Raw genomic sequence first — 15,868 nt, forward strand, 5'->3', positions numbered from 1 at the left:
TCTGGATAACAACACCACACATCCCCTTTTTTAAACACGATATTCACTTCTCTCTGAGAAGAGCATTTGTTTGAGTTTGGAGACCGAGGACTGCTTGAATCACCAACTACCATCTTAAAAATTAAAAAAGAAACTCAACAAACTGGTGGTTTGCAGTTGGGTGAAAAAGGATTCAAGCTTAAATAAACAAAAGCTTCTGGGTCAGAAATCTAGAAAGGAAACAACAACAATCCATACAATGAAAATTCGAGTGGTTCAGATCTGGGGGTTCCTGATGACGGTACTGGGTTGGATCTTTGTGGCCTGCACTATGGCAATGGAGGGCTGGAAGATTGCCTCCGTTGGGGGCATGGGAGGTTCGGCTGTCATCAAGGTAGCCTGGCACTGGACTAGTCTGTGGAGATCTTGTTTTACAGACTCAACTGCTGTCACCAACTGTAAGGATTTCCCTGTACTCTGGTCTGTGGAAGGTATGTCAACATATTCAGTATTCAAGCTGTATTTATTCTCATTTGCAAATCAAGAATGTTTATATAAACCTTTGTCTGTCCTTTATTGTCACTCTAGACTATGTCCAAATAGTGAGAGCCCTGTTGATGTCGGCTCTTTCTGTAGGCATGCTGGGGTTTGTACTTAGTCTGCTGGGTATGGAGTGCACCTACATTGGAGGAAAAGTACAATCAAAATACAAGAAGATCTACATTGGTGGATGTTGCCACATCATCAGTGGTAAATGTCTAACTTTAATTACTATAAAATCATAGGGTGTGAATACCATATTATCACTCTTTTAGAAGGGAGGGCTTCTAAAAGTACACAAAGGGATGGCTTTGTGTACTTAAGTTCTATTCATTGTCTGCTCATGGATTTTGCTGGTTAATTTGTGTCAAGGCTGGATAAAGGTAACTTACTGTTGACATTCAGCACAGTAACTTAATATCCTTTTTGAAGCGTTTACCACTGAACCATGAAATAATTGCCAGAATATTCAAGTTTTTACCTCTGCCAGGCAGTTATGATTTTGGTAGGATGCATGAGATTCCTTCTGTCTGTAAATATGATAACTTGAACAATTCTGAATGAATTCTGATGAAACGTTGTAGGGATGTCATCATCAAACAATCCATTAAAACATGGCCCAAATCGACCAAGGTCTTAAAGGTCAATTAATGAGTAATTGGTTGAAAACTGACAAAATGTCTTATAATTTTGCATCTATGACTCTTAGATTACATTTCACATCTGCCTTTCTTTCAAGCTGACCCCAAAATGTATTATATATCTTATGCATACAAACATATGTTGCATATGCAATATGCATAGCAGCCAGTGTAACTTTTGACTCTATTTTTTTTAAATTTGATTTGCATTCAGGAGTGCTGTCCACATCTGGGTATGGTGTCTATGCACAGTATGTCTATGCAATACATATTGACCCTGGTCCCACTGGACTCCAGTAAGTAACCATAGTTACACAGAATAAATGTTAACCGACACTGAATAAAACGGAAATTTTAAAATTATGATCTCAGCATCTCTCTGGTTTGCAACCAACAGGTTTAACCTTGGCACCCCAATATTTCTTGGCTGGGTGGGTTCAGCCTTTCACATCACTGGTGGTGCCTTTTATCTATGGTCAGTGTGCACACCGCTCTGTGGAAGAGAGAAAAAGTAAGTGCTTGGACAGTATAGAAGAGAAATGTAGCTTCCAGGTAGGAAAAATGAGGCCAATGCTTTCTATCTGAAGGCCATTAAATGGTTGTAAAAATGGTGGTTGCAAAAAGAAGTCCTGTATAAGTCTATGGGAAAACGGCTTTCCATGCTAACCTCTGTTAACATTACCTGCCAAGTGTATGGGCTCAATCACTAATTTTAAGTCTTAATAATATATGTCTATTTTGCAACTTTGTCAAAATTGAGGATCATTTGTGTTATGAATCAACACACTTAATGGCAAACAACTTGTTACACAGTCAGACCTGTCTAGGGATGGGAATTGATAAGATTTTCACGATTCTGATTCCATTTTCGATTCTGTTTAACGGTTCGATTCTTTATCGATTCTCTTATCAATTTTTTAAAAAATAAGGAGAACACTAAGGTTGATTAGCTTAGAACTGTGTTTTATATCTTCTCTTGAACAAGATAGAAATTTAAGAGTAACATGGCCTTACAAACCCAACAGTGAGATCTTTAGAGATCCACAGCCTACGGCTCTTCAATGTGGTGTCACAGGGTCCCCAGGAAAAAAAATTGTAAATGTAAAATAATAAAATAAATATTCTTCTGTAGCAATAACAAAGTATAACATAAATTATGCTGTAGTAAATACACAAGAATATCCAGTAATGTCCCTGCCTACAATTAAACACATTCACTTACCGAAAATCAGAGGGATATACTGTGGCAAATGGGTGCAAGCCTTTTACCACAAACTTAGTCACTGCTTGGTGACATTCGTCTATCCTGGCCTGAAAGGAGACGCTACCGGTAGACTGCAGCGAGAACTGCCAGCATCTGAGCCTCATGGTCACCTAAATGCAGCGCACAGTAATGGCAGGTTTTGTAATAAGGCAGATCGCGCTAACATAATATGCACTGTTAGTTGATTATTTACCTGCCGCATTAACGGGAGAGGACGTTCAAACGTTACCGCTGCTGCTGGGTTGAGTCCGGAGCGGAATTAAAAACACGACATTCATTTAAGGTCATCGCTTGTTTTGTGAGCAAATGCTTTTGCATCTTTGTAGTGTTTCCTCCCTTAAATGAAATATCTACTTTGCAAGTATTGCAAGTTGCCCTGCTGTCATCCATTCTCGTAAAGTATAACCAAACTTTTGAGCGTTTGAGCCGCCATGTTTCCTGCCAGGTCATGTGGGGTGACTGAAATCGACAAGGGAATCGTTTGCAAAAATGCCAAACAATTACAAGGAATTGAAACAGTGGGAACCGGTTCTCAACAAGACCCGGGTTTCGATACCCATCCCTAGACCTGCCCCTCTTTGTCAAATCTGGTATTTGGTAAGGGTAGTTCAATAAGGAGAGATCATTTGAAAGAATGAACACGACAAATGACAAATTTGGCGGTTTGTCTACAATGGCTCGTCTTAGCGGAACAGAAAGGGAGAATGAGAATGAGATTTAAACTACACAGCATGAGTGCTGATTGGCTTGGAGAAAGCCAGGAGAGTGTTACTGGACTAGACCAGTGATGACAAACACCTTGACAACATGATAAAGTTGGAGTGATAAAGCTTTAATTTAGCCAGCAGAACCTGGGAGCAGACAGATGAGAGACCATAGATTGTCCTTAAAGAACTTATGCAGAAGCTTATTTCAATAAAGAGAGATTATTTGAAAGAATGAACGTAATTTATTAATGAACAGAAATTAGATAGGGGTATTGCATGATTAGACTACAATGGTCCGTCTTGGCAGAACAGAACCCCAGCTGTGAAAGGGGATAGAGCAAGATCCCAAAAGAAAAAAAGATCTTACTGCAGCAGAGTTCTGGCCCATGGGAAAGGAAACCTATGCATGTAAGGAGTAATGCATGGCATGGCAAGGCATAGGAAGCATAAGCACAGAGAAGAGCAACAACAACAGACCACCCAAAATACCAGCATGAGTTCTGGGCCTGGCAGTGGCCCTCCAATGGCAGGCTATGTTTGCCATTTGATTGGAAGGGAAAACTGAGGGATATCAAAGGCCAGAGAGGTTGAGCTTGGGTTAAGGCCCTGGGCTGCAGATAGCTGACAGAACAGAGAACCTGCAAAGACTGAAAATGCAAGCAGTAAGAGCAGCGTTGGCACAGGGCTTCTGATAATTGACAGAATAGAAAGGCTACAAAGGCTGAAAGTTGCAGCACAGGAGAGAAGAGCCGACAATAATGCTCGGGGCCGCTGATGGCCCACAGAGAGAAAAAAAGGCTACGAAAGGCTGAGAGTTGCAAGGAACAGTGGAGAGAAGACACTGCATTAAGGCTTGTGCTGCTGTAGGCCAGTAGAGAGCACACAGAACATAATGAGGCAAAGAGTTAGGAGTGGGAGTAAGAGTAAGACTTTTATACCACCACCAGCTCGATGCCGACTGAATTTAGACTTGGTAACTTAGAAAAGTAAGGCAGAAGATGTGCAAATGATTTGGAGATGAGTGGAAGGAAAGCTGTTTCGAATTATAAGGACTTACCTTACAACATTAAGCCTCCTAGGCAACTTTGATGTGTTTGGCGCTACACGACTGAGGGTGGAAAGAAAGGCTTGTAAGGCTGATAGAGCAGCACCTACCAACCTATTTAGTGAAGATCTTTGAAATGAAACAGTAGAGATAGAGCTATTACCAATTCTAAATGCAGGACTTTTCCAAGATGTTAATGGAAAGAGTTACTGTATAGAGGCCAAGGAGATGCTGCTAAAATGGCAGATAATACAGGGATCCACGTGACTTTATAAGAACCATGCTTGAATCATTCCTGTGGAGGACAGGAAACATCAGAAACTCAGAAGGACTACTCCCGCTAACGATTACCAATGCTGGTACCCCCAAAACCTGAAGAGTTGTGCTAAATGTTTAGAGCACTGAAAACAGAAGAATGATGAAGACAGAAAAAGGACATGCCATTTAAAATAATGAGCAGGTATGCCAAAACCTCCGAGGCAGAAGCCTAAATGACCAAAAGTAGTAGAAGTGCCATGAAGAGCCAGGATGAATAATCGAAAGTAAATGTGTATGACTTGAAAGAAGGCAAATAATAATAAATAATAATTAAAAACATCAACAGTTTGGCTGACCTATCAATTAATACTAATTTGTTTTTTATTATGTCTTGCTTAGTGGAACATGTAACTGTCATGTTTGACAATAATGTGCATCTCCTTCCTTAGGGTGGTTGTCAAGGGATTGCCAGACCCATTGCAAAACAAGTCCACCACATCTCTGTCCACAGTGTCGGAAATCACATCCAAGACCAAACTGTCCTCTATTTCTGAGCTATTATCAAGGTCGGAGGGCTCAGATTTATCTAGCATTGCCTCAAGATCCAGACGCACGACCAAGTCAGGGCGTTCCACCCAGTCAGAAAGGTCTGAAAGGTTTGAGCTGAAGACAGATTTAGGATCAATATCTGGGTCACAGTCTGGCCTCTCTTCAAGGTCTAGCCTATCAAGTCTGTCAGAAGTGAGGAGTGGCAGGAACAGCCATAGAAGCAGGGCACAAACCTCTATGTCAGGCACTTTAGGGAGTGAGATTGCACCATATGTCAAAAACTCTTATATTTGAACAAATATCAATTATTAGGTAAAAAAAAAACTTCAGAGCATGTGATGACCAAGCAGTCAGATGCTTCAATATTTTAATATGTGGTATAAATTGCATTCTTATCATTGCTGGTGTATTGCATATATTTACCAAATGAAAGGGATGTGGAGGAGACCGGGTCAGATCCTGGGGCTACTGCTTAGCATACTAGGCTGGATGTTTGTGGGTTGCACACTTGCTATGGCCTACTGGAGGTAGGCTGCTTCACATTAGAGGAAATAAATAGAACAATTAATGTGATTTCATCTATAGCTAGAGACTTCTGATGGACAGAAAATAAAAAGTGCAGACTGTTAGTTAATAAATAGTGGATATGTGGTGGGATTAAATAAGTTGATGCTTCTTCCTTCTCCTTTTTGAACATGTAAGTTATAATTATTATTGCTTTGTTTTCGTTTTGTTTGCTTTGTCTTTTTCCCTCTTTTGTTGTTGTTATACTATTTTAACATGTTCAAAATAAAGATTCAGTACAATACAATACTTCTATCTCTGTCAATTGAGCATCGCACCTTGTGGAAAATCTTGAAAACAAAGTGTTTAGTGTTAGAATATCCAGACACTGCAACTGCTATATAGAAACCCAAGCAAAGATCACAGGCAACCAGTCCTTGCAGCATAGCCTTGACACAATGAACATAATACATTTCTTACCACATAATACAAAGCTGCTATCTTCTGTTTGTTATAAACACAGTTTATTCCTACAAGTCACAATAGAAAGTTAAAAGGGGTCAAATGGATAGAAATAATATGACCATAATCAAGCAGGAAAAAACAAACAAACAAAAAAAACCAATCAGTCAGTGCCTCCCACCTGACCCCTCAAATTAATCTTTAGTACAATAACAATTAAGCTCTGGAAAATGTTAGCTTCATGTTATAAATATTTTCTGAGTTGAACAACTCAGAGTACATAACAGTTGGTAAACATTTATAAAAACAAACAAACAAACAAAAAATAGCCTATTTGAGTAATGTTAGAAGTAAATGAATCTGTAAATGAAAAAATAAGAGTGGGTTTTATTAAGAAACTATATAAATATGTGTGTGTGTGTGTGTGTGTGTGTGTGTGTGTGTGTATATATATATATACAACATACTAAAGGTAAAATTCATTTGAGGGCTATGTAGTGGAGTGCTTTGCAGTTGCTGTTCTTGTCACTTTAGCTACTAATCCTAATTTCCCTTGTTTTTAATCAACTGAGGGCTCCAGAAAAAAAATCTTAAAGTGTTATGCATTTCTTTTTAGTTTGCTTCCAAGGAGCACGACTTTCTTGTTGGTTTTTTTAAAGTGTTTCTGAGAAACTTCTCCAGGCTTTATGAAGGTCTTTCAAAGTTTTTCTTTGGACCTTTCGGTCTTTCACTTTTTCACTCATTCTCACATCAGTCCAAGGTTCAACAAACTTATCTGTTTGTTGAACCACTTAATGCTGACCTGAGAAACATTCAAGCATAAAAAAGGCAGCAAACTCAAGAAATGAAACAGTGCTGTGTCTACACACAAGGAACAACTTAAGATAAGATAAGATAAGATAACCTTTATTAGTCCCACACGTGGGAAATTTGTTTTGTCACAGCAGGAAGTGGACAGTGCAAAAGTTATGATGCAAAAATTAGAATACAATAAGAATAAATACAGTACACAGCTGTACAGAATAGAATAAAATAATATACTATATACAGTAGAATAAAATAGAATAAAAATATACAATAAGATAAAAATAGAATACGAATGCTATATACAACTGAGTAAAAATACAACGATGCCAGAAAAGATTATTGCACTTAGTGTTATTGCACATGTGTGGATGTGTGTGTTTGTTCAGTTAAAGTCTTTGTTGTGGAGTCTGACAGCAGTGGGGAGGAAAGACCTGCGAAATCTCTCCGTCCCACACCGTGGGTGCCGCAGTCTGCCACTAAAGGAGCTGCTCAGTGCTGTCACAGTCTGCTGCATGGGGTGGGAGACGTTGTCCAACAGGGATGACAGCTTAGCCGCCATTCTCCTGTCACTCACCACCTCCACTGGGTCCAGAGGGCATCCTAGAACAGAACTGGCCCTTCGGATCACCCTGTTCAGTCTCTTCCTGTCCCCAGCAGAGATGCTGCCGCCCCAGCAGACCACACCATAAAAGATAGCAGAAGCCACCACAGAGTCATAGAAGGTCTTCAGGAGTGGGCCCTCCACCCCAAACGACCTGAGTCTCCGCAGCAGGTACAGCCTGCTCTGCCCTTTCCTGTAGAGGGCGTCTGAGTTATGAGTCCAGTCCAGTCTGTTGTTCAGATGAACACCAAGGTACCTGTAGCTGTCCACAGCCTCAATGTCCATACCCTGGATGTTCAGTGGTTGCAGTGGAGAATGCTTGTGCCTGCGGAAGTCTACCACCAGTTCCTTGGTTTTACTGGCATTGATCTGGAGGTAGTTCAGCTGGCACCAGTCCACAAAGTCTTGAGTCAGTCCTCTGTACTCCTTGTCGTCCCCATCAGTGATGAGGCCGACTATTGCAGAGTCATCAGAGAACTTCTGCAGGAAGCACTGGGTGGAATTGTGGGAGAAGTCTGCAGTGTAGATGGTGAAGAGGAACGGAGCCAGAACCGTTCCCTGTGGGGCCCCCGTACTGCAGACGACCCTGTCCGACACACAGCCCTGAGTCCTCACATACTGTGGTCGGTCGGTGAGGTAGTCCAAAATCCAGGTAGTGAGGTGATGGTCCACTCCAGAGTTCTCCAGCTTGTCCTTCAGAACCGAGGGAAGAATGGTGTTGAAGGCACTGGAGAAATCAAAGAACATGATTCTCACAGTGCTTCCAGCGGTCTCCAGGTGAGCGAGGGAACGATGTAGGAGGTGAATGACGGCATCATCCGCTCCAATGCCAGGCTGGTAGGCTAACTGAAGTGGGTCCAGTGATGAGCTTGTTAGGCGCCGAAGCTGAGCCAGGACCAACCAACTTTGCCCATTTTAAATGGTATCTTTAGGCACTTTGTTATTAAGGCAGTCTATGGCAAAAACACTTAATTTGTTTCCATGTATTTAGCTGAAAACCTGTGAAAGATAAAACTTCTGATATTTCTGTGTGTGTTGCTTTAAATGTCATAGCCTTTTGTTTAATCTAATACTTATGAGTACCCTGAGTAAACACAATATGCTGGAATGGCCCTTTAAGAAAGAAGAAAATGAGGTGACCAAAGGAGAAAGAACGAAAAGTAAGCCTGCACTCTGACCCTGGTGTGCTATTTTGGGATAATATGTTATAATGAGGTCTTTAAGATATGGTGGGGCCTGACCATTCCGGACTTTGTCTCAGCACACCTTCAGGGAGTCAGGGAGCTTCTGCTGAGCAGTTTCTCCATTGGTTTGGCTGGCATAGTGATTGCATTTTTTGGATTGGAGTGCAGACACATTGGGGGAGACCAGAGAAGTATAAATGGGATCTGATAAACAGCATCTACTTTCCATGTGGTCGGCTGTGAGTATCATTTATTTGCATGTACAAAGCCTGAGCTGCAATTCAATTCAATTCAATTCAATTCAATTCAATTCAATTCAATTCAATTCAATTCAATTCAATTCAGTTCAATTCATACAGCGCCAAATCACAACAACAGTCGTCTCAAGGTGCTTCATATTGTAAGGTAGACCCATAGGATGACCCCCAAATGAGAAGGCACTTTGGCAACAGTGGGAAGGAAAAACTCCCTTTTAACAAGAAGAAAGCTCCAGCAGAACCAGGCTCAGGGAGGGGCGGGGCCATCTGCCATGACCGTTTGGGGTGAGAGAAGGAAGACAGGATAAAAGACACAATTTCAGAAGCTTCTCGGAACACCCACTTACTGGTTTGTTGTGTGTGTTTTTCCCCGTGTGTCATCAACTCTCCCTCATGCAGGTGTGTCAGGCATGGCTGCTTACTGTTTATACATAAACAACGTGGTCGAGTTGTTTTTACATAGACAAGCAGATCCATCGAAACTGAGGTAATGTGGTTTTTAAATCCCTCTCGTGAATTCTCACTCTAACTAGCTGTATAATTCACTGTGTAACTCCACACGTAGTTAACTATCCAAAAAGGTTGGTTTACTTAAATGTAAACCATATAAACTACTGTGCTTTGTTACCACTACTAGAATCAATGGGGGGGAAAAAACATTTAAAGCGTGAGGAAAATTCTTGATCCTCTCCCTCCATCAGACTGAAAGAGGAAGATAGAGAGATGTTTTGAGGAACTCATAACATTATGAGCAAGGAAAAGCTTAGATTCAGAAACATCATGCAAAAGCATCTCAACATTACTGAAGTAATGTAGGATGATCTTGTCAGTGAATGAAACAAAAGGCAGCCAACATTCAAAGAGCGTTGGAATGTCCTTGACGAAGCTTGGAGATCTATTCCAAAAGACTATTTACAGAAATGACAAGACAGCTTGGATAAGACAGTTCTGGCTGAATGCAGAATGCAATGACGGCAAATCGCATAAATGCATGTTTTATTTACAACAGCACGACATGAAACACTCAGACATAAAGTTAGGCAATGGTTCACCAAAATGCAGAAAACTATCTCTATAAATTTTGGAGGATTTTTTTTATTATTTTCCCCAATTTTAAGTCGCAAAAGACTGCGATGTACTCAGAAACAACTTCATCCACAAACACAGGTTAAAGGTCTACCATTGCAAATAAGCCCCATATGAACATGATCCAGAAACCATGCTGTCTTCTGTTATTACACAATAACAGATATGAAACAATGAAAAACAAATACGTTTAACAATTCTGAAATCTGGGATCACCGTGAAACTTGAAAGTTATGAAATACCCCCCCCCCCCCCCCCCCCCCCCCACCACACACACACACACACACACACACAACATCACACAAACAACAGTTAATGTTTAGTCATGAAAACCATGACTTTTACACATTTGACATCTGAGCAGGGAACCTAAACAAAGTAGAGGCACACCATGATGAAAAGGTTAAAACCAATGGCAGGCGTAATGCTGTTCTTGGTGGCAACATCAAAGGCGCTTACTGGACAAAACTATCTAAAAGATAAGATGAGCTCAAAGCATCCACACTGCTAGTCTGACACTTACACATCAGCAATGACACAAAGGAGGAGGCCCATTCACATTTCCTGCAGTGAGACCTTACTTTTTCAACTGTTACGAATTTTGGTTGAAGACCAGAATTCACCATGAAATACAGGACGGTGGTGATGTACGTGGAGATTGGCTGCTTCGTGTCCTGCTTATGTGGCTGGATTCTGGTCTCTTCAACTCTTCCCACAGAGTACTGGACTTTCTCAGAGGTGGGCACCGTAGTGCTGACCACCTCCAACTACTACTCCAACCTGTGGATGGACTGCATCTCAGACACCACGGGGGTGTCTGACTGCAAATACTACCCCTCCATGCTGGCCCTGCCTGGTAGGATACGCTGAGATCTTCAAAACTTTACAGTCTCTCTTTTTAATTTCTACTCAGCTGTTCCTTTAGCTCATTGCTATGTTTTTCTATGTTGAAGATACAATTTGAAGCAGAGAAATCATACAAATTTCTTTAGGTTATCTTAATAAAATGCACAACTGTTATGTTAACATAAACTGTATTTGTTTTCTTTCAGTGTTCTTGCACGCCTGCAGAGCACTGGCGGTCTGTGCTGTCATTACAGGCTTCTTCGGTGGCGTCCTCACACTCATAGGGATGAAATGTACTAAAATAGGTGGGACAGAGATTGTCAATTCAAGGGTGACATTTTCTGGTGCTATCACCTACCTGGCTTCAGGTAAACAATCCTTCAATACATATATGTTGGTTGATCAGTTTTCAAAATAGCCAAAAAGAGGTTTTAAAATACAGCCTCTTTTCTGGTAGGCGGCTGCGGCATGATCACCTACTCGTGGTGGGCTAACAGAGTCATAACTGAATTTAAGAATCCAAATTTCAGGTCACAGAAGTGAGTAATTTTCAAGTGGTATTCATATTATAGTAGCTGATTTTTAAAAATAGATATTAACTTTAAAAATCCATGCAATGAAACACATCTGCATTCACTTCAGGTTTGAACTTGGAGCGGCAATTTTTGTTGGCTGGGGAGGATCCCTTCTTCTTATTTGTGCAGGGGCAGTGCTGGCCTATTTGTCTGGGAAAGAAATCCTACCATCATGGTGAGTAAAATAAATAAGTCCTTAAAGGTTGTAAAGTGGTAACCTTTCTCTATTCGTGGCTGCCTGTATAGCAGGCCACAACTAGCAACCGATAACAGCTTGGATTACCTCACCTTGTGTCTCCTGTTTTTCTAGCATTAGTTCCACCCAAAGGCCACAGAGACCAGTTTCCTACACCACTGCCCGTACCAGACGTACATACATGATGCCGCCCCCATCCTCCAGAGTGACATTAGTACCCCCACTGTATAACAAAGGCATGGATGGCCGAACAACCAGAGCAACAAATAAGACAGATCAAACCTTGGGGAGAGACAGCTTCGTCTGAGCCAGAGGGAACCAAGAGTGAAGAGAACAGGAAACGTATGATTACCCATACAATATGAAGCTGTAGCATAAAGGAGAAATTGCTCTTACTGGTTGGTGTTGTAAATTACATTTGAGTCCACAAGGTGGACGAGGTGTATTTTGTATAAAAATTGGCCAACCTCCTCAAAATTCCATGTCTCCAATCCTCTTTGTACAAGTTCAGTTGCTAATATAAGTTATAAAATGTTTAACAATTGGCCTTTAATGTTTTACTGGTGCATTTCCTTACTTATAATATTCTGCACCAATTTTTCTGTTTGCAAGTTTTTTAATGCTTAAAATCTCTGCAATAAAGTTGTGTCCCTGAATTGCCTGTGCCACCAGTGACTCTTATGTAAATCCTTCTGAATGGGTCCCCTCATTGGGGACTCAATGAGGGGACCAATTCATCTTCATCTTTTTCTTGATATTTCAGAATGGCTAACTGATGTGTTAAAGCATAACATGTCCAACCTGTTACTCTTATTTACCATACAAACTGATCATTTTTGTAATTTTGATCAAGTGGTTGATAAGCATTTTAAAACTTCTTTTTGAGTTCTTCATGTTCATGCTTGGTTTGTGTTGTGGAAAAATAATTTGAGCCCCTCCCTGAGCCTGGTTTTGCCGGAGGGTTGTGAGAATCTGCCGGAGGTTTCTACCTCCAGCAGAAAGGGAGTTTTTTCTTTCCACTGTTGCCAAAGTGCTTGGTCATAGGGGATGTTGGGATTTCTGTATACTATTGTAGGGTATTTACCTTACAATATAAGGAAAGGTATATTATAAGAAAGCCCTCTGTAAAGCTAGAACATCTTACTATTCATCACTGATTGAAGAAAATAAGAGCAACCCCAGGTTTCTCTTCAGCACTGTAGCCAGGCTGACAAAAAGTCAGAGTACTGTTGAGCCAACCATCCCTTTAACATTAACTAGTAATGATTTCATGAACTTCTTCACAAATAAAATTTTAATCATTAGAGAAATTATTACTTAATTAATTACTAATTACTTCCTCCAAATAATCAACGTGTCTTTTAGACCCCATTTCTACAAAACTGCTCAAAGAAGTCCTGCCATTAATTAATGCTTCAATCATAAATATGATCAACCTATCTCTAATAATCGGCTATGTACCACAGGCCTTCAAGCTGGCTGTAGTTAAACCTTTACTCAAAAAGCCATCTCTAGACCCAGCTGTCTTAGCTAATTACAGGCCAATCTCCAACCTTCCTTTCATATCAAAAATCCTTGAAAGAGTAGTTGTCAAACAGCTAACAGATCATCTGCAGAGGAATGGTTTATTTGAAGAGTTTCAGTCAGGTTTCAGAGCTCAGCACAGCACAGAAACAGCTTTAGTGAAGGTTACAAATGATCTTCTTATGGCCTCTGACAGTGGACTCGTCTCTGTGCTTGTCCTGCTAGACCTCAGTGCAGCATTCGATACTGTTGACCATAATATCCTATTAGAGTGATTAGAGCATGCTGTAGGTATTACAGGTACTGCACTGCAGTGGTTTGTATCATATCTATCTAATAGACTCCAATTTTTGCATGAGTCAAAAATGCAAGGTCAAAGGTCAACTATGGTGTTCCACAGGGTTCAGTGCTAGGACCAATTCTGTTTACATTATAAATGCTTCCCTTAGGCAGTATCATTAGAAGACGTAGCATACATTTTCACTGCTATGCAGATGACACCCAGCTCTATCTATCTATGAAGCCAGATAACACACACCAATTAGTTAAACTGCAGGAATGTCTTAAAGACATAAAGACCTGGATGGCCGCTAACTTTCTGCTTCAGATAAAACTGAGGTTATTGTACTCGGCCCTGAAAATCTTAGAAATATGGTATCTAACCAGATTCCTACTCTGGATGGCATTACCTTGGCCTCCAGTAATACTGTGAGGAAGCTTGGAGTCATTTTTGACCAAGAAAATATCTTGCGCAAATTCTCTAAAATTAGAAATATCCTGTCTCAGAGTGACACTGAAAAACTAGTTCATGCATTTATTACTTCCAGGCTGGACTACTGTAATTCATTATTATCAGAAATTCCTAAAAACTCCCTGAAAAGCCTTCAGCTAATCCAAAATGCTGCAGCAAGACTACTGGCAGGGACCAGAAAGAGAGAGCATATTTCTCCTGTTTTGGCTTCCCTTCATTGGCTCCCTGTTGAATTCAAAATCCTGCTCCTCACATACAAGGTCTTAAATAATCAGGCCCCATCTTATGACCTTGTAGTACCATATAACCCCATTAGAGCACTTCGCTCTCACACTGCAGGCCTACTTGTTGTTCCTAGAGTATTTAAAAGTAGAATGGGAGGCAGATCCTTCAGTTTTCAGGCCCCTCTTATGTGGAACTTTCTTAAAACTTTCCTTTTTGGTAAAGCATATAGTTAGGGCTGGACCAGGTGACCCTGGATCCTCCCTTAGTTATGCTGCAATAGACGTAGGCTGCCGGGAGATTCCCATGATGCATTGAGTTTTTCCTTTCCAGTCACCTTTCTCACTCACTATGTGTTAATAGACTTCTCTGCATTGAATCGTACCTGCTATTAATCTCTGTCTCTCTTCCACAGCATGTCTTTATCCTGTCTTCCTTCTCTCACTCCAACCAGTCGCAGCAGATGGCTCCGCCCCTCCCTGAACCTCTGCCGGAGGTTTCTTCCTGTTAAAAGGGAGTTTTTCCTTCCCACTGTCGCCAAAGTGCTTGCTCATAGGGGGTCATTTGATTGTTAATCCTCAGGACCTTCTACCACTGTGCCATTGAGAGCATCCTCACTGGATGCTCTCTACTTCCGTCAGTTAAGCTAATCATCTGCTCCGTCAGGCAGGAGGTACTCCGCATTGTATATATTATACATAAAAGCTGTTTTTTTGAATAATATTCATCTACTAACTTGTGTACACACATGCACACACGCACACACACACACACATATATATATATGTATATACACACACATGCACACATCTGTTGTTTGTGAAGCTTGCACACAAGACTTTGACTCACGTGTGCTGTACCAGTGCCATCCACTACCATTCAGATAGTCTTCTCCTCTAGCATCTTGACAGTCATAGTATCCTGTTTTGAACACATAGGTTGAACACCTAAGAATAGTCCTTTCATTCTGGCACAGGAGAACATTCATCTGCCAGAGTTTGCCCACATTACTGAGAAGTTTAGCACAGGGAGTCAGCGTGCTCATTAATAGACACTGAGGAGTGGAGGCCTGATGTAGAACTTTGGCTGGACCCTGCAGAGTCAAACTGAGTCGTGTCATGAGTGCAGCTGGCCCTCCTTGCCGACCCAGATGTACAGACTCTACTAGAGTCAGGAGATGGGTTCAGAGCCATTCAGCAACAATGGTTGACGGGGAATACCTTGCAGGTCACGATAGGTCTTCAGAGCATCAACTGGATGTGAGTGTTTGGAGAGTTCAGTGGCAGTGAATTCTCTCTGAAACCACTGACCCAGAACTGTTTCCCAGGGTCTGTGGTGGAGGCTATTGAGAAGAAAAACTGACCATCCCAACACCATTCTAATGTCTCTGATTTCTTAGCAGGAGGGCCATAGCCCAATAACATGGTGGTAGTTGCTGTTGCTGCTCTCTGCTTGGTATCAGCTTTGCATCCTTCCCTTGATGGACACATTGTTGAGGATGATGGAAATACACATCATGATCTTGAATACAGACTTTGTACTCGAGCCACTCTGCAAAATCTGGTAAGGTCGGCATTGGTGACTGAAGAGGATTGATGAACCACTTAAACTGTACTCGAAGAATGGCAGTTTGGACAGCAGTCTGGTGACATGCAACCCACACTCCAGTTCTAGTCTCCCCTCTTTCCCAAGCTGTTCCAACATTCCGACTAGAGCTTGTACTTTTAGAGGAAAAAGATGGAACCCTCAGCTGTCGCCACTCCAGACAGGAGGCTCAGACAGCACGTCAGTGATCTGCTGCAGGGCTAGTTTGTGAATTTGACCATACGGCTCTACAGGTTCTGGCTGTTGCTGTATGAATCTGCAATCA

General features: G+C 41.3%; 2 protein-coding genes across 4 annotated transcripts; both read left to right on the forward strand.

The window, feature by feature from the left end:
- Window positions 1-5,777, forward strand: cldn10e (claudin 10e). 3 transcript variants are annotated; one of them, XM_080878263.1, is made up of 5 exons: window positions 1-470; window positions 568-729; window positions 1,375-1,456; window positions 1,558-1,671; window positions 4,884-5,777. In XM_080878263.1, the coding sequence occupies exons 1-5, from the start codon at window positions 239-241 to the stop codon at window positions 5,275-5,277; spliced, it is 984 nt and encodes a 327-aa protein (XP_080734389.1). In that variant the 5' UTR covers window positions 1-238; the 3' UTR covers window positions 5,278-5,777. The 3 variants fall into 3 exon arrangements, with proteins under 3 accessions (XP_080734389.1, XP_080734390.1, XP_080734391.1); XM_080878264.1 differs by having other exon boundaries at window positions 616-729; XM_080878265.1 differs by lacking the exon at window positions 4,884-5,777 and having other exon boundaries at window positions 1,533-1,656.
- A 4,479-nt stretch (window positions 5,778-10,256) lies between these two features.
- cldn10d (claudin 10d) lies at window positions 10,257-12,157 on the forward strand. The gene is made up of 5 exons (XM_080878108.1): window positions 10,257-10,740; window positions 10,937-11,098; window positions 11,188-11,269; window positions 11,373-11,480; window positions 11,616-12,157. The coding sequence occupies exons 1-5, from the start codon at window positions 10,509-10,511 to the stop codon at window positions 11,806-11,808; spliced, it is 777 nt and encodes a 258-aa protein (XP_080734234.1). The 5' UTR covers window positions 10,257-10,508; the 3' UTR covers window positions 11,809-12,157.
- The last annotated feature ends 3,711 nt before the right edge of the window (window positions 12,158-15,868 follow it).

The sequence above is a fragment of the Rhamphochromis sp. 'chilingali' genome (genome assembly GCF_963969265.1).
Source record: "Rhamphochromis sp. 'chilingali' genome assembly, chromosome: 3".
In the NCBI taxonomy this organism is placed as follows: domain Eukaryota; kingdom Metazoa; phylum Chordata; class Actinopteri; order Cichliformes; family Cichlidae; genus Rhamphochromis; species Rhamphochromis sp. 'chilingali'.

What these genes read in the sequence shown, in the direction of transcription:
- cldn10d (XM_080878108.1), top strand. Translation starts at nt 10,509, where the DNA reads ATGAAATACAGGACGGTGGTGATGTACGTGGAGATTGGCTGCTTCGTG. An exon ending in CTCCATGCTGGCCCTGCCTG is followed by an intron (nt 10,741 to 10,936) that starts GTAGGATACGCT and finishes GTTTTCTTTCAG; the next exon opens with TGTTCTTGCACGCCTGCAGA. An exon ending in CCAAATTTCAGGTCACAGAA is followed by an intron (nt 11,270 to 11,372) that starts GTGAGTAATTTT and finishes CATTCACTTCAG; the next exon opens with GTTTGAACTTGGAGCGGCAA.
- cldn10e (XM_080878263.1), top strand. Translation starts at nt 239, where the DNA reads ATGAAAATTCGAGTGGTTCAGATCTGGGGGTTCCTGATGACGGTACTG. An exon ending in TGTACTCTGGTCTGTGGAAG is followed by an intron (nt 471 to 567) that starts GTATGTCAACAT and finishes TTGTCACTCTAG; the next exon opens with ACTATGTCCAAATAGTGAGA. An exon ending in CCTGGTCCCACTGGACTCCA is followed by an intron (nt 1,457 to 1,557) that starts GTAAGTAACCAT and finishes TGCAACCAACAG; the next exon opens with GTTTAACCTTGGCACCCCAA.